We start from the raw sequence: 21464 nt of genomic DNA, 5'->3' as shown, positions 1-21464 counted from the left end.
TGGTTGCCCACATTAGTAATCCTAGCCACTGAGGAGATTGAGGCTGATGGATTTCTTGAACTTGGGATTTCTGAGCTGCAGTGGACTGTGCCAAGTAGATGGCCTCAGTAAGGTCATCACCAATAAGACTGCTTCAGGAGCAGGGGTCACCAGGTTGTCTAAGGAGAGTCGGAATGATTCACATTGGTGACAGAACAGTTCAAAATTCCCTTGCTTTTCAGTGGTAGGATTAGGCTTGTGAGCAGCTCCCATATTCTAGCCCAGGTGAGATGGAAAGCTGTTGTCCAGTCATTTTACAGCTGTGACTCACTCTTTGTGACCACATTTGAGGTTTTCTTGGCAAAAATGCTGGAGTGGTTTGCCATTTCCTTCTCAAGTTCATTTTACAGATGAGTAAACTGATGCAATCAGACTTAATTGACTTGCCCACAGTCACACAACTAGTAAGTATCTGAGGCCAGATTAGAACTCAGGAAGATGAATCTTCCTGACTGACTCCAGGTCCAACACTGTGCACCCAGCTGTCCTTGAAATGGGAGAACCCAGTATTGTAATAGAAACAAAAAGAAAAAGAAACAAAAAACCCCCTCCATTTGGAGTATCTTCCAACTATTCCACAATCAAAACCAGTCAGTAGCTCCTTCCTGACATCTTTAAATAGGTCTAGGAAATCAGCATCTATGGTGGTTTCCCATAACCTCAGGTACACCATTATTCCTCCTTTTCTGACATTTCTATGTATGATACTATAACCTGGTACTTCAGTATAGTGGAAGACAATAATTAATGATGATGATAATTGCTAGCACTTATATAGTATTTTAAGGTTGACAAAGCATTTTCATATATAAAATTCATTTGATCCTCAAAACAACCCTTTGAACTAGGTGCTATTATTATCTCTATTTTATAATAAAGAAACAGTCTGAGAAAGGTTATATGACATGCTCAACTAAATTGAGCGTCTGAGGGTAGATTTGAACTCAGGTTAACTTGATTTCTGAGCAGCTAGGTGGTTCAATGGACCGAACACTGGGCCTGGAGTCAGGAAGACTCATCTGCATGAGTTCTAATCTGGCTTCAGACACTTACTAGCTGGGTGACCCTGGGCAAGTCATTTAACCCTGTCTGCTTAAGTTCCCTCATCTGTAAAATGATCTGGAGAAGGAAATGGCAAACACTCCAGTGTCTTTGCCAAGAAAACCCCAAATGGGATCACAAAGAGTCAGACATGATTGAAACTACTTAACAACAACTTCATGATTGCAAGTCACTTTATACACTGAACCAAATGATTGACTAGTTAGCACTAATTTCTACAAAATTTAAGTAAGATGTGCGGGTTTTGGCACATGATAAATGCTTAACAATGAGTGACTGACTAGTTAAATAATAGTTATATGTTTGTTGTATGGCTTCAAAACATACCTTTTATATCCATTGCTGGAATGAATAGGTCAATGAAGATCTCCACTAGTGGAAACTCAGTCTAAACTATGAGCCCTGATGATGCCAGACCAGATTATGCTCATCCCATAATAAAGTGAATAAAGGCACTGAGTTGTGAAGCAGGGGAAGGAAACAAGCATTTATAAAGTATTTACTAGGAGCCAGGTACTGTCCTAGGCACTTTACAGATATTATCTCATTTGATCCTCACACCTTCCCTAGGGGGTAGGTGCTTATCATCCCCAGTTTACAGATGAGGAAACTGAGGACTTACTCAAGATTACACAGCTAGTGTGTCTGAGGCAGGATTTTAACTCAGGGTTTCCTGACTCTAAGATTAGCATTCATACCCACTGTGACACCAGCTGCCTAATTAGATGAGAAATTAAGATTCTCACTCTCATGGTGAAGAGGCAATGATTGAGACAATAATGGTAGCTCCTATTTATAAAGCATTTTAAAGTTGACAAAGTTCTTTCCTTCTATGTCTATGAAATAGGGAGTATGAGTATAATTATCCCCATTATACTGATGGGTAATTTAAATGACTTACTGAGTGGCAGAGAAGGGATTCGAACTTAGGTCTTTTTTTTTCTTTTCCTTGCTCTTTTGGAGGGGCAATTGGGGTTAAGTGACTTGCGCAAGGTCACACGGCTAGTAAGTGTTAAGTATCTGAGGTCATATTTCAACTCAGTCCTCCTGACTCCAGGCCCCACCTATCTGCCCCCAAACTTAAGTCTTTTAACTTTAAATTTGGTGCTCTCCCCACTTGAGGGAAGATAACTGAACTGCTTAAGATTGGAAATACTAGCTTGCAAAAGAGCCTAGACCTTCTCTCTATTATCTCAGTGTTCTACAGATAAAAATGGGAGAAATAAAGGGAAGTTAAGACACAAGTAAAAGCTTGAAAAGCAAAACCAAACACAGCATCCCTGACTTCAAATTGCTGTCATAGTGGAGACTCTGTGAAGAGAGAAAATTGACTTTCTCTTTTATGAAATGGAAACCCACAAATTTTGACTCAAATTAGCTGCAGGGGGAAAACATGAAATATCGTAGCTGGAGAATGTCTTGATAAATTATTGGGCTTTTCAGTTGCTGTGATTTTAAACTACATTTCTTCATAATAATTGTTAACGAGTTCATACTGGTATTACCTACACCTTTTGAAAATAATTCTTGGAATGTCTGGAATTCTTATTCCAAATTCTGGGAAATTTGGACGCATTTAGGGATTTAACTCAATTCAATAAACATTTATTAAGCTTCTACTAAGAGCAAGGTATTTTACAAGGGTAAGCAGGCAGGCAGGTAGGTAGATAGATAGAGGGAGAAAAAGAGAGAGAGACAGACAGAGAGCGAGATATGACAGAGGCCCTGTTTGTGAGAAGAAGACAGTTTTATGGGGAGGGGAAGAAAATATACAAATAATACAAATAAGTGATTATGATACAAAGGAGAATGAAATAAGTATGAAGGAGAGGTCCAACCCAAGTAGGATGAGAAATATGAAAAGGGAGAGATTACTTTCATTTGGAGGTCATCAGGTGAAGCTTTGTAGAGTAGGGAGCATTACAAATGGTTCTTGAAGGAAAGGATAGAGGGATTGTGATAACTAGAGATGGGGAGAAAGCAATTCATTTCAGGCATGGGGGATGTTATGAAACAAGCCAGATAGGAAGGAAAGGGCAAGATAAGAACATTAATTGTACTATAAATGTACTGTTTTATTGGAACAGAGGCAATATGAAAGGACTTAAATGAGATTGGATACATTTCAGTTATATTTTGGAGGGCCCAAAATGCCAGTTAGGAATTTGTGATTTGTTTCCCGGACAATGGGAAGCTATTGCAAGTTTCTGAGTAAAGGACTGACATGACCATAACATATTTGGAAAATATTTAAGAACCAATATAATAGAGGGATTTAAATACAAAGATAGTAGAGGCTGGAAAACCCATTAGGAAACTACTACACTAATCTTAGACAAAAAGAGAAGAAAGCCCAGGCCTGAACTAAGATATTTGTAGGAAGCCTGAATGAAGAGATATTCAGCAGAAGAACTGACAAAACATGGCAAAAGATAAGGTATCTATAGTGGAACAGGATGAGCTGAAGATGACTTCAAGGTCATTAGCATGGAAGATTTGGAGGTTGGTAGTAACAAATATATAGAAGAGAGAAAATTCTGGAATCCCTATGAACCATTATAATTGACTCAACAAGGTATGGAAATGTAGAGCAGAGAGAGTTATTTCTCAGTCCCTTTGAGAAATATAATCTGAATGTATTATAAAACCAGGGTTTCGGCTTGGTGTATATCAAATCTCCAATTCTAATCCCTGAGTCTCAACATCAGCCATCATATCTAATTTAACAGTCAAAAGCAGGTGAAACATCAACAAATGTCTTTACACACTCATTAGCATTCAATTTAAAGATATTTGACAATACACAGGAGATACCTAATGATGACTTTTCTTTTCTTACAAAAGAATGTAATTATTAAAGTTTACTACAGTTAACATATTCCAGAATAAACAATGGCAAACAAGGATCTTGAAGACACATTTACAAAGTGAAGGCACACATTGTTATTTGAAGATAGAATTATAGATGCAGAGGTGGAAGAGACCTTAAAAGTTATCTAGTCCAAATTCGTCATTTTACAGACAAGGCTAGGATCCTTGGTAAGTGACTTGCTTTTGGTCACATGCATAGTAAGTGACAGAGATAGGATTGAAACCAAGGGTTTCTGAATTCCCTGACTCCAAATTTACTGTTTACCCCACCGTACTGGAAAGCTGCTGCTTTGATAATTATTGAAAGCTAAAAGAAAGCAAAGGTCATTGGTTCTATACATCACCCAGTACACTGTGAAAACATTATTAAGGTGAAGTAATGATTGAAAGAACTTAAATGCCTGTGCATTTTTTTTTAAATCATTAGATCCAGGGATATTTCTTTCATTTTTTAATATGTTAGCAGAATCTGAAATCTAAGGTCCAATAAGCTATTTGGGGTCTTGGGGGAAAATATAATTTCTTTGAATAAGATCCCACTTTATTGTGAGGAGCAATAGCACTGTGGGTAGTTAATGAAGGGAAAAGGGGGACACCTAAAAAACTGTTCCCTTAAAAACAGTATGGTGTACATGGTATAGTGGAAAATATGAGTCTCAGCCCTGAGTTTCAGTCCCAGGCTCTGCCTTTAATCAATTAAACAACCTTGATTAAGTCCTTTGACTTCTTCTTTGGTCCTGAGGTGCTTGGTTGGTCAAAAGAGTTGGGTGGAGGGAAGGATCTCCAACTTTAACCTTTTGTTGGTTCTAAACATAAAACTTCTTTGCTACAATAAATAAGCAGGATTCATGGCGGGGGTAGGGGGGAGAATTAACATGTCTTGGGTGAGATTTTCTTTCACTACATATTTGCCAAGAAGAAATGTTTTAGGAAACAGAACATTTTAATTCACTTCCAAAAACATTTTAATCTTAATTAATGGTGTTTTCTTGGCTTTAGAGCTTGAAGAGACCTATGAGATCCTCTAAAATCATAACTCTCATTTTTTGGAAAAAGATACAGAGGCTAAGAACAATTAAATGACTTTTGATTCAATAACAAATCAATTCAATCCATGATGTTAGGTGTCTGCAATGTTGCAAGGCCCTGGGACAAGACGAAAAGTGTCCTTCGACTTCAAAAAACTTTCATTCTATTTTCCCAAAACTACATGGTAAGTAGCAAAGTCAGGATTTGAACCTAGGTTCTTTGAATTCTAAGGCTTTTTCTATTATTCTACAAGATCATGCAAATAGTAATATTATAATAATTTTAATAAAATAGTATATGTTAATATAATAATTCTATAATATTTTATTATTAGAAATGTGGGAAGCCATTGTAACTCTGAATGTGTCATATATTAGCATTAACATTTCACCCGTGGAGTTTCTAGAAATCAGTGGCAGAATAAAGAATTAAATCTGGGATTTTTTACACTTATCTTGTATATTATTACTTCCATTGTGAGCTGGTTTTGTCACTATATATCTTTGAAAACCCTACAAGGTCTAAAGGACTTGGGCTCCCTTGAAGAATGGAGCTGTCCTAGGTACAACCGAAGGTTCTTATTCAAAATAAAGCCCTTCCTGAACATACCCTCCTTGCTCCCAAATCCAAATGTTCTCTCTCCATAACTACCTGGTTTTTAGTATATATCAAGTAAGTAGCAGAGGCTAGATTAGAAACCAGGTATGTAATTTGTATTATTCAGAATATGCTTGTAGATGCACCTTCTGCATTCCCCAAGAAAGTGTAAGCTCTTTGAGAGTAAGGATTGTTCTATTCCTTATTGATTGTTCTATTTTTATCCTCAACATCAATGACAATATCTGACATAAAATAGGTGTTGAATAAGATATGAATTCTTGACTGACTACTACATTTTTGAAATACCTGAGGTAAAAAATCAAGGACAAAGGAAGTGTGAATGAGGAAAAAGTTTTCTGTGAAAATAGTAAGCTTTTAAGAAAGGTTTCTATTATAGAGAGACATCTCTAAATTAGAGATTCTTAACCTGAGGTCAGCAAGCTCCAAGGCTTTCGTGGATAATTTAGGGTATCTGGGGACTTAGGTGGGGAAAATTGTATCTTTATTTTCACTAGAAATTCTAATAGAATTCTCAATGAATCCTAACTGAATATATATCATTTCCTTTGATTATTTAAAACCATTATTCAGAAAAAGGGTCCATATTCCCCAGATAGACAAAAGGGTTCATGACAAAAAAATAAAAAGATTCAGAACTTCTTCTCTACATCAAGAAATGATGATTCTGAAAGGAAGATGACATGCTTAGACCAAAGAGAAATAGCTAGGATCTATTCTGACTTTGTCAAGTATTTCGACCTTTACACAATTCCCTCTTGCTCTATCTTTTACCCTTTTCTCTCCAAGACTTCTTTTTTGATCTAACCCTTCTTCTAACCCTACCCCACCCCCACTCCAGTGATGATTAGTAGGATGGGTTATCTGATGTTTCCTTTGTGGTTTTCAATAGCATGAACACAGTGTGCTGAATAAATATCATTGTATGAGAGAAAAAAAAGACATTTATTAAATGCTTACTATGCTTAAAGCATTCTGTAATATAAAAAGTGATAGGTGCTAAGCATACAAAAAGAAAAACAAGTCAGTACATACTTTAAAGGAGCTCACATTTGGGGTGGCTAGGTGGCATGGTAAGTAAAGCACCAGCCGGCCCTGGAGTCAGGAGTACCCGAATTCGGTTCTGGCCTCAGACACTTATATACACACAAAAAAACTAGCCCTGTAACCGTGGGCAAGTTACTTAACCCCAACTGCCCTTCAAAAGGCAAAAAAAAAGGAGCTCACATTCATAATACTTTAAAAAGTACAATTTGAAAAGTAGGAAAGCCATTAAAAGATAGTTCACATCATTTGTCAGAAAGGTTCAACAGAAGAATAAACCTCATGGTCACACATATATTTCTACATAATATAATACTTTTGAAGCAGAGACAGATACAGGTTACTTGGAACAAAAACATACTTGTGAAAGAATCATGGAAAAAAGCACTTGATAAGTTGTTACAAAACAATTTTCTAGATACGTGTTTGGGTGTTATAATATTAAGTGCTAACACTTGTGGAAAATGTTTGAGTTTGGGGTGGTCTACTCACAAAACTTTTCACAAAAATTTATTTACCAGTCAACTAACTAATTTATCAATAAAACAATTAGTCAAATGGGGTACCAGAGAGAAAAATACCTGAATACCTGAAAACACAAATATCACAGTTTGATTTTTTAAAACGTTTTAAATAGTGTCTTTGATGCAGCAGGTCCAACTGTATAGCTCCTAAGACACTCACCTCTTCCCTCAAGCATTCTGTTTCTTAAGAGCAAATAACAGTCCAAACACTCACATCCATTAACCGTCTAAGAAGTCAGGAATAATAAAACTCTGGAAAAGGCCTTAAATAAATATTTAGATTATCAAAGGGAACTGAATAGCTCTATGACTTGATTTTGCCACTGCACTGCAGGGTATTAGTTCTGTTTTCACTGACTTTCGAGAGAATTCACATCAAAATGATTAAAGTTAAAAGACAGAAGAGTTACAGTAAAAATCTTTTAAAATGACAGTAGTTTCATTACATTTGAGTACATTTTTTTGTGATATATATTTTTCAGACTTCTTCACAATGACCTTTGTCATTGTCTAGAAATATCCACTACAAAATTATGGATTTTCTATTGCTCTGAACCTTATAAGCTTAGTTTTGCTTGCCTACATGTAATGAAGACACCAGATAAATGCCCATCTAATTTGTGTAGACAAACACTGTAATGACTCTAAAAACTTGCACAGCAAACAATTACATAGGCACACATAAAAATGGAATCATCTCCAGTAGCCTAATACAAAGAGGGAAATTTCAAAAAATTTCTGCTTAACTATCAGAGCTAATTAAATAGATTTCCTTGCCAAGTTAGCAAAAGAATATAACTTTGGAATTAACAAGATAAAGGAATACTGATAAAATCAGAGACTTAACACAAGTGACAATGATACGAAATTTGAAGCTTGATCATGAGAGAACTCTAAAGATGAACGGGGCAAATAGCCCCAAGAACGATTTATTTTGTTCATCAAAAATGCAAACAAAAGAGGAAAAAGAAAAAAAATAAATTTATAACCATTTCGAAATTACATGATTGTTTTATAGGGGGTAGGTGAGATAAAAACAAATACCTCTGGCTAAAATTTTTTTGATTGAATTAAAGGCAAGCAAAGAAGAATGAAGTTCTTTGTATGTTAGAAGACCCTCTTGGAGGCTAGGTGGTGCAGAGAATAGAGCACTGGCCCTGGAGTCAGGAGGACCTGGGTCCGGATTGGGCCTCAGACACTTAACACACAACCCCCCCCCCCAAACTAGCCGTGTGACCTTGGGCAAGTCACTTAACCCCAATTGCCCTCCAAAAAAAAAGACCCTCTTTAGATTGTTACAACCAAGGAAATAAACAAATTACCTGTTTCCATTTTCCCATCCTGAGCAGCAGGCCCGTCAGGAATTACACTTTTCACCTGAAGAAACTCATCAGGTTCATCTCCCCCAATGATGGTAAATCCAAAGCCCATGCTGCTCTTTTTCAGGACTGTGCTTAGGAAAGTGCCCTTCAATTGTGATGCATCCCGGGTGAAAAGCGGCTTTTCTATATTGGTCAAAACAAGGAAAAGAAAAAAAATGGATACACTTAAGCCAAGTTGGAATGCAGGAGAAAACTAGCCACTAGTAGCAGCAGAGGTGGTGGATGTGGTGACATTTTTATATTAAGTGAAATAAAGGGGTGGTGGTGGCGTGAGCATTCCAATAGAAACACAGATATTAGTACTCTAGGCTAGACTAAAGCAGATCAGCCATGACAAACTCTTGGACACATTCATCTCAGTTTTGGCCCTGAAATGAGTGGAAGCTGATGGAGGGTTTTTTTTTTTAACCTTTATAGGCCACTATTGCCATATAGTAAATCACCTCTCCCAAGCTTAAATGCAATGTCGACCTAGCACCAAAGAATCTAGAATTTCTGTGATAACTTACAAAGTGTGCACATCTGTGGTCATTACTATATACAAGAAGGATCAATGGGCAAGTAACTTTTTTCTCTCAGTATTAAATACTTAAGATTGTAGAGATCATAGGAGCATGGATTTCAAACTAGAAGTGACCTTATTGACCATTTAGTCCATCCCCTTATTTTACAGATAAGGAAACTGAGGCTCAGAGGTTAAATGACTTGGCCAAGGTCATGCCTAGTAAGTTGCAGAGATAGGATTTGACTCAAAGTCTTCTGATTCCAAATCCAGCACTCTTTTCACTGTAACAAGAGGAAGTAGCAGAATTTTCTCAACTAAATGGCATTGCAGGGCCAAGTAACTGAATAGTGGGTCTCTCTGAATTTCTTACTTCTTATAGTCTTATCTTGAGATGGTGGGCCTATAATGAGAACAACATCTACTGGCCTGAAAATGTTCAAGGTACTTCAAAGGGTGAATAATTTATTCATTTAAAAAAAAATTGGCTTTCTTATTCCAGAACTCATTACTGTTAAGGGTAGAAAATGTGTATTGTAAGGCTTAGATAATTCCAATGATGCACATAAAGTAAAATACATATTTTTTTTTGACATTGAAAGTTCTTTGGTCCAGTTGCTTAGCATTATTCATTAATACATTGCACAAGTTACCTTTTGGACTATATTCTGTGATAAAACACTTATAAGTATATATGTAAGTGTGCATGTACAGAGTCGAATCTCTTTACAACATGATCTAGAGAGACCAAATTAATAAGAGTCTTTTTAAGTTAACTAGGCCGTGCTAGATTTTTATCAGCTATAATGGTTACACTGAGTGGAGGGGAATGGACATTATTCGACCTATGGTATATCTGAACTATAAACAATGAGTCATGTTATAATAGGGTTCTTCTGGGTTTGTCTATCTACCTCCATTTTACAACTCTATTTATAAAAAAAAGCTTCGGACTTCAAAAAAAATTTTTTTATAAAAGCAAGTGAAGGAAACATAATCTTTTCATCTACACAGATTAACTTTTGTCTTTGACAATGACATTTACAATTGGTGAGATGACAGTCCAGTGACCTTTACATTCATTTTCAATGTGCTGCCATGGGGCAGTGTGAAAATTACTAACAGGCAAGAATGGGCCTCTCCAGGCTTCCAGAGCCTCTCTCCGGTGTTTTAATTTGTGAGAAAAAGTACAAAAAAAAAATAGGTGAAAAGGTCGTGATGCAACTTATCGCACTACTTGGTACAATAGTGTAGCTAGGCCCAATAAGCAGCCCTGGGACATACCATACAGACTGTACTTTCCAGCATTGTCGCGCCGATAGTAAGACAAGTCATTCACGCTGCGAGACCGCTCAAGTGCAGGGCGTGGGTGAACATATTTAGGCCTAGGTAATGTCGATGAGGAGCTGTCTACTGTTACAAAGGAGAACAAGCCTCATTCTTGGGCTATGTCTTTTGCGAACAAAAAAATTAAAAAACAAAAAAACAAAAAAAAACTTACGCGTCTCTATGAATCCCGACAATTTATAGTACTGTTCGGTCAAAGCCCATTAATCTTCACCCTAGCAACATGCTGTCAACTCCTATAAAATAATGCTTGAAGCCCTAATTTAATCTGTGGTTGCTAGATGCATTAGTTTAGAATCATAGTAAACACCAGCTAAAGCTAATAGAGAAAAAAAAAGCCAATCAATCATTCTAAATAGTCTGAGCTCAAGGCATTTTCCGAACAGTAGGCAGTTTGATAGACAATCCCCCCCTCCCTGAGCTGTGATATGCTGACATAGTACTGTACCTCGGAAACCTGGGGCCTGCAAAGGCTTTGTTCCAAGTTCTGTGTTGGGCATGTTATGTTGTTGTAGTTTTCGTTTGGCTTCCAGGACGGGGTTTTCAAATTGTGTTCTTCTATTTATGTGGCTAGAAAATAAAATTTCAAATTAGGAGAAAAAAGTGAAGCCACGTCAGGCAAAGGCATTTCATAGATGTGGTGGGATAAATATATGTATCTATTGAACATATGTATTTGCATGTAGTGAGGGTGATTCAGGACCCCTATGGGAACATTACATGTTATGCACAGCAACAAAATCAGCATCTTAGCCTCTGCCATGTTTCTAATACAACAGGGAAATTTTCAGTGGCCTGTATAAACATTACTATCTCTAAATTGTGCATGATTCAAATCAAATGAGTTTAGTGGAGTATATGCTTGCATTCCTATCTACTATGTTACCTTGTAGGACTTAGAACTAGACCTGTCCTTGGACTGATATAGGGAACTCCCAAGGCAAGGAAACTCCCTCTACTAATGCAGGTAACCACCTTGTTTACAAAGTCTTAAAAAAAGCTCTTAAAAAGCTGCTGACATCACTGAGACAGTAAGTGACTTGGCTAGGGTTACTCAGTCTTAGTACTACAGCAGGGGGTGAACCATGGTCTTCCTGACTTGGAGGTCATTCTCTATCCACTGTTTTCTTATAACTTGCATTAAATGTATCCCAAAGATAAAGGGCAGCCAGCAAACTGAATGATTATCAGCTAACTTTGAACAAAAGATGGATCATTCATGGCTTACAGAGACCCTTGATAGATAGGATTCCATTAAGTACTTTGCTGCGATATGGGTCTAAATATGGGGCAAGAGGAAAGAGTACACTTTCTGGAACTCAGAGATCCTATGGCTTATGTTGAAGGATTTATGGGCCTAAAATGAAGCACTTTATATCCCAGATGGTCAACATAGAGAAAAATTAAGACTTAAAGGTTAGAGTTCATCATAGGAGGTAAACAGTTATTTCTCTCTCTCTCCCTTTCCCCTCTCTCTCTTATCTCTCTCTCTCTCTTCCCTCCTGCCCCCACCTCTCTCTCTCTCTCTCTCTGTCTCTCTCTCTGTCTGTCTCTCTCTCTCTCTCTGTCTCTCTCTGTCTCTCTCTGTCTCTCTCTCTCTCTCTCTCTCACACACACACACACACACACACACACACACACACACACTTCATAAAACCTTAACGTCTGGATAAAACTACAAACCAGGATGTCAGAAAAGTAATAGAGTAAAATAAAGGGGATCAAACAACACAAGAAGATTCTATCCAATCTACTGCTTTTTAAAAGCAGAAGAGAACCTGGTAACTGATGGCAAAGAACAGCTGCTACAAGGGAGTTCATGCAGTGTGTATCATGATCTAATGCTTTTTATCTTCAAAAGAGAGTCAGGTAGCATTGCCATTAGCAGAATAAGGCTGGAAAACAAGGACAGAAGAGGAAAGAAGGATACCTACTACACAATCTGATTCCTACTTTTTTCTAAACTGATTCATGGATTTTATCCATCCAAAAAAAAAAACATCCTATCTAGTGCTCTGACTTTTAAAGAAATACAAACAGACCAAAATTATTTGGTTTATTAAAAATGAAACAAACTAGTTCAGCCATTTCCCCCATTAAAATAAATACCAAAATGCAAAGTGTTCACTGAATACAACCATTGTGAGCTATAACAACTGGGAATTTATAAAATGATTTATTTCACAGAATGTAATTTAAAAATTAAGATAGAAATTTTTTTTATTCACAAAGTTATGTATACGGGATGTGATGGTATGTGCAAGGGGATGTGCCTTACCAGTTAGCACTTGGCAGATCCAAATAATTAAATGGGCCTTCTTTGGGTGGGGTCTCATGTTGAAGCTCCAGTTGTTCTCAGAAAAGTGGTTCATGGGGTACTGATAGTGACCTTTGATTAAGGCAACTATCCAGGGTTCACATTTATGTACTTTTTTTTTAGACAAGTTGAACCTACCTATAAAGTTACTATTGGGATCAAGGAAGTGGTACTTGCCTTAAAAATAAATGTGACTTGGGGCAGCCAGATGGTGCAGTGAGTAAGAGTGCTGGCCTGGAGTCGGGAGACCTGGGATTGGTTCTGGCCTTAGATAATTAGCACCCACACAAAATAACTGGCTGTGTAACCTTGAGGAAATTGCTTAAGCCCAATTGCTTAAAAAAAAATGTGACTGCCTTACTATGAAACAGTCCAGGACAAATTTGCTTTCTATATAATTTTTCCCCATCATGAAAAAATGCCATAGTGAATTTCTGGTGTTCTGGATAAGTTTCTGATGACTGAAGTTTATATTTTACAAAGGGAAAAAAAAAGATAAAAGATAATGTAGATTGGAATCAGAGGACCTAGATTCAAATCTTAGCTCTGATAATTAACTATGGGGCCACGGGCAAATCATTTTACTTCTCTAAGCTTCAGTAATATCATCTGTAAAATGGGAGTAATACTATTTGCACTACTGTAGGGAGCCCCTTAAAGGACAGGAGATAGATGATTAGAGCTGTGATTTAATTGGCATAGGGAATTCCTGGATGAAGAAAATCCCTCTATTAATGCAGGTCCATACTTGGAGTTTTAGAGTTATGTACAGCACTGAGATTTTAAGTGTCTTGTCCAAGGTCACTATTCAGCTTTTGATGCAGATTGGGGTTTGAACAGAGATCTTCCCCACTTTGAGGCTGTCCCTTATGTCACTATGTCCTATCCTCAGTAATTTAATTGTTTGTACCACTGCATGTAATCCCTGTTATGATGGTAATTTTGTCTCCAGGATAGAGGGGATATACTACCACTCTATCCCTATGTATCTTCACTCTTTCATTCCACTCAAAAGATCCCCAAATGCCTACTCTGAATTCTGCCAGCCTCATTCTGTTTTTGGTTTAGAGAGAGAGAGAGAGCTGGGGGAGAGTAAACACATATTTGTGTTCTTTATTTATTAATATTTATTTATTTATTATTAATGATAAAGAATTAGTGCAATTTAATAGCATTGCAATATAGCAAAATGTGAACATGCTCTCTTCTCCTATTCAAATGGGTCCCACTGAAATGATGAACACTATCTCTCATGCATACATTTATCCATTGAATACACATTTTCAGGGACCTCCATACAAACTTTTATTCATGGTAAAGTGTCATGGGTGAGTTGCCTACAATCTCAAATAATCATTTTGCTAGAAAAGAATTTTCACCATTTGCTCTCTGGACACATATAGCTTTATTTTAAGGTTCAATAAGATGCATTAAAGCCACTTCCTAGAGTTCTTTGACAATGAAAATACCAATGAGTTACCCAGAAATCTGGCATTCTTGTCCTCCCAAATAGTGGAAGCTGAATGTTGAGTTTAGTACTCTAAGCTAATTGCCAGAAACCATTTACATTAGACAAATGAAGTCATTCATTTAAAATCTTTAAAATGCTCCCAAGCTCTCAATGAGCTATCACAAAGAAAAGTGATTGTCTATGAATAGGGAAGCCTTGTCTTCCTCATGCTTCCAACATGAATAGCTTAATTCAGTTTAGCAATGATACTGTGGGCTGGAGATGGGAATAAAGGATGTAAGGACAGAACACCATCATCATCCCTATTGCCTATCCTTTGTCACATAATTACTATCTATCACACCCAGCTTCCATGTAGTAGCAGAGTCTAGGAAGCAAGTCTAGAATTTCTATCAGGAATTCTCACTCTTTATGACTATGTGCAGTCTTGTCACATACATTGTGTTGGTGAATCTTTATGGCACACAGTATTAGGTTCCAAGAGCCATACAAAATAGCCATACTCTGAGGAGCCCTATTTCATCCTCAACTGGCTGAGCAGGACAGAGGAGAGACAAACAAATACAGAGATATGTCCTTGTGGGAACTGCAAGGGCCACATACAAAGATGAAGAGCCATTCTCTCTTTTTTCCACTTATCCTTCTAATCAGTCAGCTGTGGAGGAGCTAGTGTCCCCTGGAAAGAGAAACTTGATTTTCAAAATATTTTGGTAATGGTATTTCAGTATAATTGGTTTTCTTAGTAATCCTATATATTTTGTTTTAGGCACTAAAAATATTATTCTGAGAAGCCCAAAGGGTTCAACAGATTGTCAAAGGGGTCCCTGACTCAAAAAAGATTAAGAATCATTACTAAGGAATAGTTTATCTTTGTAGTGATGGGAAAGCTTTTCTGCTTAAATATTCGGGAGGTTACCCTTTGCTGAAATTTGCCTTAAGAAGCAGGAAATAAATTGTCTGCCACTAGATGTGATTCTACTACCACACAAAGACATACTGGATGGAGCAAATGGAACTGATGGGGTTAAGGGGTGCTTGAGACTCTAATACTGACTAGCTGGGTCCTGCCAAATGAATTCGACTCAAGTCTTCTCTCAGCCAAAGTAAAACAAAGTTTATTAAAGATTCGCCATATTGGGTAGACTCTTGATGAGCCTAAGCGTTTGTGATGCTTCTATTGACAAGCAGGGCCAGAACAAGCTGACACAGACTGAGTCTGGGCTAGATTGAATCTCAGCCCCCTCAGGGAGGCAAGATGGATCTTATATACAGACTGTGGGAGGGATCTAGTGGGTGGTCTAGAGGCGAGGTTTGGGGAAGGTATTGAGGAGGAGTCTAAGGAGGATCTTGATGGGACTGAGGTCAGACTCCTGGAACCAAGACAATGGTATTTTGACAAGATCAAGTGTGGGAAACTGCTGAAGGTAATCCAGAGGTAGCAGACTGGAGGTAACCCGGGGTGAGGGCGAGGCTAGTTTAAGGGTAACAGATATTTTGATAGGATCATGGGCAGGGAGGTAGCTGAAGGTACTTGGAGATAACAGGCAATGGAGGGCAAGGTTAGGTTAAGGATAATGAGAGTTTCACTCCTATTGATAATGGAAGGCTTTTGGCCTCTGGGGATGGCAGATCAAGTGGGAAGATTCAAAGGGGTTTCCAGAGCCTAAACCCCATCAGAACCAGGTTTGAATTCTACCTCTGAAACTTAATAGCTATGTAACACTTAGCAAGTCACTTTACTGTTTTGAGATTCAGTTTCCTTTTCTGTAAAATAGGAATGATGAGGTATGGGCTCTGGGAGTCCCCTTGAGCTCTCCTTGAGTCCTTGAGGTACAGGCTCTGGGAACCCATCTTGAACTCTGATTAAATAGTCCCATTTGATGAGGCATTTGCATGAGGCCATAAGCCTCACAATTGTGGCTGGGCCCAAACCTCTGTTACTAGACTTTCCACCCTTTAGCCTATCAAAATATCAGTCCACCCTTGAACTGGCCTAGCCCACCAAAGTCTGTAGCCTTCAGCAACTTCCCACCCTTAATTACTCATTGACCTCATTAACTCCTCCTGAAGACCCTCCCCAAACTCCTCCTCTAGACCACCCCTAGATTCCTCCCATAACCTTTCTGCATATAAGATCCCATCTTCCCTCCATGTGTGTGAGAGCATCATAGAATGACCTAGCACAGACTTACTGTGTCTAATACATGTGAACTTTTAATAAACTTTTCTTTGAGTCGAATTCATTCAGCAGGACCTGGGGTGTTGGTATTTTGCAGTCTCCAGAGCCTGTGCCTCAAGGACTCAAGGAGAGCTCAAGGGAACTCCCATATTCATCAGGATGATAATAGCACTAGTTCACAGGAGGGCCCAGAGGACTGAATGAGACCATGAGTGTAAAGTGCTTACCCAACCTTTAAGCTCTGTGTTAGTTGGGTGCAGTGGGTTGAGCATAGGACCTGGAGTCAGGAAGACACAAGTGCTAGTCTTGCTTCAGACACTTATCAGCTCTTTGACTTTGTGCAAGTCATTTAACCTCTTTCTGCCTCAGTTTCCTCATCTGCAAAATGGGGAAGAGAGCAGCACCTACCTCCCAGGATGGTTGGGAGCATCAAATGCAATAATATTTGTAAAGAGCTTTGAAAACCTTAAAATGTAATATAAATACTGCTCTTCCCCCTCTGCCTCTAGCTATGGTACCATACTTTTTGTCAGTGCCTGAGAAACTCAGCCACCCCACCCCTAGAGGCAAACTGCCACTGTCATCATCGCCAAGCAGTATTTCTTTCAGTTTAACCCCCTGGGATAGGCCAGGAGCCTCCACTTGGCAGAGGAGACCAGCCAGAGATCTGGAGGAAGTGAGTTTCCAGTTTCTAGTTCCTTGTTTCACATACTGGAGGTGTGGGGGTGAAAATAAGATGTATGAAGGTGGTTAGGGAAGGCCAGATTTCCGAGAATAGGTGAAGTAGAAGACAGAATGTTGGAAGTGGACCCAGAAGATCTACATCCAAATCCTAGCTCCCTGTGCCTTCCTATCCTGGCCACTCTGTTTAAGCCACTTATCCTTTCTAGGCCTCACTTTCCTTATGTGTCAAATTAAGGGTTTGGACAAGATGGATTCCTTTCAGCTCTAAATCAATGATTCTATAATTCCTCATTAACCAGAACCTCCTCCATACAAGAATCTTTTTAATTTTAAATGAGAGGAGAAGAAATTCTGTATTTTCTCCTCCACTGCTCTCTGGTGTGTATTAAGGATGACACTGAGTTTTATGAAAAGTCATGAATTATGTTCTTGTGGGAACGATATCCGGCCACAACATCCTAACTTATTTTGATTGCCAGCTCAGGAAAAAAAAATCCTGAGATGCATAGGAGGCTTAACGTCTGGGACTTTCCACTGGTATATTTCCTAGACTGTCAAGATAGGTCTACTCTTAAGTATATTAAGTCACACTGATGAAGTTAGACCCTGGATGCAGGCCTCAGGCAAATAGTTCAGGGGACTTATGAATATACAGTACAATTTCAATGAAATGTAGTTCAATTCAACTTCTATTAGGAAACAGGTTTGTACAGTGGGAAAAACCCTGGATCTGGAATCTTGATTGGGGTACCTGGTTTGGACATCCTGGAACAAGTCACTTAATCTCTTGTGGTAACTGCAATTTCCTCATCTGCCAAAGGACAGAATAGGACTAAGGTCCTTTTTATGTTTAAATCCTGTCTATGATCCCAGATATGTAACTATTGTATAGCTAGGTGATAGAGAGGCTGGAGCACTGTGCTTGAGGTCAAGAGGACACCCAACTTCAAACAAGCTTCAGTCACTTATTAGCTGTTATGACCCTTGATAAGTCACTTGACTTTAGCTGACACATTTTTTTTCTTCTTCTGTGAAATGGAAATAATAATAGCACCGACCTCCCTAGGTCATTGTGAAGATTAAATGAAATAATATTTATTAAATGCTTTGCAAACTCCAAAGTGATCTATAAATATAAGTTGTTATTATTGCTATTATTATTGTCATTATTTAAGATCTAAAGACTAGGCCTTATATTTCTATATATTTACATTTTTAAAAATTAGACTTGTGATTTATTGATTGTTGGGAACTCCCAGCAACGAAATTCCCTCTACCAATACACACTGGAACCTATTCTGCAACAGATATTCTTAGAGAACTGCCTGGGGGCGATGAGAGTTAAGTGTCTTGTTCAGGATCCCATAGCCAGCATAGGTCAGAAGTGGGATATGAACTCATGCTTTTCTGACTTCAAGATTAGTCACCTCAAGCCAGTATGCTATTCGCTGTCCACCTTACAAAGTACAGTCAGAGGCATTATCTTGGTGGATCATTACAGGGTCAGGTATTATTATTATTATTCAAGTTTTTTTATTATCTATTTTGGGGAAAGATTTATGGAATGCCTTAAGATTTCTTGGTCATAAAGAGAAAAATCTGCAAGTAGAACCTATGAGATAAAGCTAAGGGATGATGGAATAGAGGGCCCTTCATTGCTCACACAGGCAGGGGTCATGTTCAGGGGACAAAAATGGGCTAGACAGGGAAAGGACGTGCCTGCTCTGGGAGGGGAAAGATGCTGACCCTGAGGTCTCCCTACTCTTCCAACCTAAACAATTAATCTCTTTTTGACTCCTTTGCGACTTGAAATCACGATACTAACTACAAGACACTAGAAAACATGCAGATCTCAGTAATTCTGGGTTCTCAGGTCAGTGAGCTTCTGTATCCAGAAAGAAATAAGTGCCATCAAATTTGGTTTTTGTACCAGATCTGTCTTTTCATTGGTCTAAGGAATTCCTAAGGAGTAAAATCCCTTCACCAATGCAGGTCAGCATTTCTTCTGCAACTTCTGGAGGGGCTGCCTCAGGGCACTAGGAAGTTAAGTGATTCATCCAGGGTGATCCAGCCAGAACTTGAACCCAGATCTTCCTGTCTCTGAGATTGGCTATCTGTTGTACTTCTCACAAATTGATGGAAAAAAAAAATAACAACAACCCCAAAACAAAGTAAATCATCTCTGCCTCCTTAGTCAGGGAAGGAAGGAAGAAAGGGAGAAGAATGCTGATGAAACTTACCAGGGCTAATGTAGAAGGCCTAAAATAAATACTTTGGGCTTTTAATTTGTTTGGTTTTAAAAAAAAATCATTTAAAAATAAAAGTTTTGGTGAAGATTCTGCTATTTTACACTTGATTTTTTTCAACAAAATAATTTAATGACATGATTAAGAAGTTTTCCTCTTCCCAGTCTCCAACCCTTCCAATATATAAAGTCCAGGTTCTTTTTTTCTTTCTTTCTATACTTATCCACTTAATACCTTATGCTCTGACAGAAGCAAAAACAAAAGGAAGAGCACAAAGTCGTATAGAGGGATGTCACCAAAGAGCAAAGATTCCCACTGAGCTCTGCTGGTCTCTCCCCAGGGTCATCTGCTGCCATTGCAGATTCCCTTGGGATGCTAATGCAGACTAGGGGACTTAACAAGGAAAGGGTGATGATTACTATTTGACTGGTATTTTCCAAAAGTCTGCTGACAGGGTCTTATGGAACCTCTGAATGTGTATTTTAGGTTTTTCCTAGCTACAATTGTCCCTCAGTGGCACAGGTGATAGTGGCTTTAAAATTCAAGAGCTGGATATATTTTATGAACTTATATTGCTCCCCAAACTACCTCTCCTAAATTCTCTGTTTCTATGGACATAGTATTCTTCTCCTAGGTTCCCAAGCTCCTAATCTTTAACTCTTTCCTCTCTTTGAATCAAAAATTTTAATTAGTTGCTAATTCTTATCAACAGCCCCCAAATATATCTGGTATACACATTTTCTACTCCTTTTCTACTACAATGACTTCTCTTTGGTGAGGGGGGTCCACCAGCCCTCTTCCCCTATGCTATTACATGCCTTCAATCTAGGACAACCCATTTTTTGTACCACTGTCTGAGTAATCTTATTGCTATATCTTTCCGGCCAAGTCACTCTTCCACTCAAAAAATTTCAGGATTCCTCATATTGAAAAAATAAAGTATAAACTCCAACTCTTGGCATTCAAGCCCCTGTACAACCTACCTTCCTACTTTTGTCTCATACTGTTCTACTTCACGAAGTCTATGAACCAGACTTTTTAATTTTTAAATTAATTCCAGCGGGTGGCTAGGTGTCTCAGTGAATAGAGCACCGGCCCTGGAGTCAGGAGGACCTGTGTTCAGATTCTTCCTTAGACTCTTAACACACACACACACACACACACACACACACACACACACACAAACCTAGCCATGTGACCTTGGTGGCAAGTCACTTAACCCCAACTGCCCTCCAAAAAGGAAAAAAAAAAAATAATTCCTATTCTTTTTCTACCTCATCTTTTTAAATTCCTATTCTTTTTCTACCTTATCTCTAGGACTATACTTGGACCATCTTCCAAGCTTAAAGTAGAATTCTTTGTTTTTCTAAGCTATAAAAATCCCAGCCTTGCTTCAATGCCAAAGTCACATGCCACATTGTCTATGATGCTCTCCCACACCACTCCCATATCCAACAAAGGTGATTTCTGTGTCATCAAACTCCCCACTGCTCCTTACTAGCTTTCTCCCATTCACTTAATTCACTTCCATTTGTATATATATTTTTTTGTTGTTCCACTCCCTTCCCCAGGGAACATTAGTTCCTTGAGAGCAGAGACTGTGCCATATTGATCTCCATAGTCCCAGTGCCTAGCTTAGTGCCTTCCATATAGGAGGTATTTAAGACAAGTATACTGAATTCATTAGTGAAAGCATTTATGAACATGGGATGTCTTTCTGCCTCATCTGTCACATTAAGCAAATGGGAAAGTTGTTATTTTTGTAGAAAAAAAGGAATGGTAGGAGGAGGAGGTGAATGTCTCTTCTGGTGCTTAGTGACTTCTCAGCTCCTCAGTCTGCTGTCCCAGGTCTAGGCTGTAGTTTTTGTTTATTTCTTTGGTTTTTCTAGCCCCAAGAGTTATCTTAATCAGCATATAATCAGGAGAGCTCTAATTCATCTATTATACCTTTCACAGTCTAGGAAATTCTAGTAGAAAGGCTTTTTTAATGTTGATGTCCTTGAGAATAGGAAACCTTACCTTCTCTCCCTCCCCCCCCCTGATCTAGACCTCTCGTGATAAGATAAGGAATAAGATAACTCTTGGGGCTAGAAAAACAAAAAAAATAAACAAAAACTACAGCCTAGACCTGGGACAGCAGACTGAGGAG

The 21464-nt window shown here is 38.4% G+C and overlaps 1 protein-coding gene across 1 annotated transcript in view; it reads right to left on the bottom strand.

The window, feature by feature from the left end:
* LOC138175883 (membrane-associated guanylate kinase, WW and PDZ domain-containing protein 2) overlaps nt 1-21464 on the bottom strand; it is a 1727565-nt gene that overhangs the window by 378214 nt on the left and 1327887 nt on the right. Inside the window, exons 8-9 of the mRNA XM_069106526.1 lie at nt 10867-10988; nt 8510-8692 (exon numbers count right to left, since the gene is read on the bottom strand). Of these exons, the coding sequence (XP_068962627.1) occupies nt 8510-8692; nt 10867-10988 (305 nt within the window). The remainder of the gene's footprint in view (nt 1-8509; nt 8693-10866; nt 10989-21464) is intronic.

Source organism: Petaurus breviceps, unplaced genomic scaffold (assembly GCF_028583685.1).
Source record: "Petaurus breviceps papuanus isolate PSGF00001 unplaced genomic scaffold, PetGlider_PUasm1.0 79, whole genome shotgun sequence".
In the NCBI taxonomy this organism is placed as follows: Eukaryota; Metazoa; Chordata; class Mammalia; order Diprotodontia; family Petauridae; genus Petaurus; species Petaurus breviceps.
The sequence above is the reverse complement of the archived record's forward strand: the minus strand, read 5'-3'. Positions and strand labels throughout refer to the sequence as shown.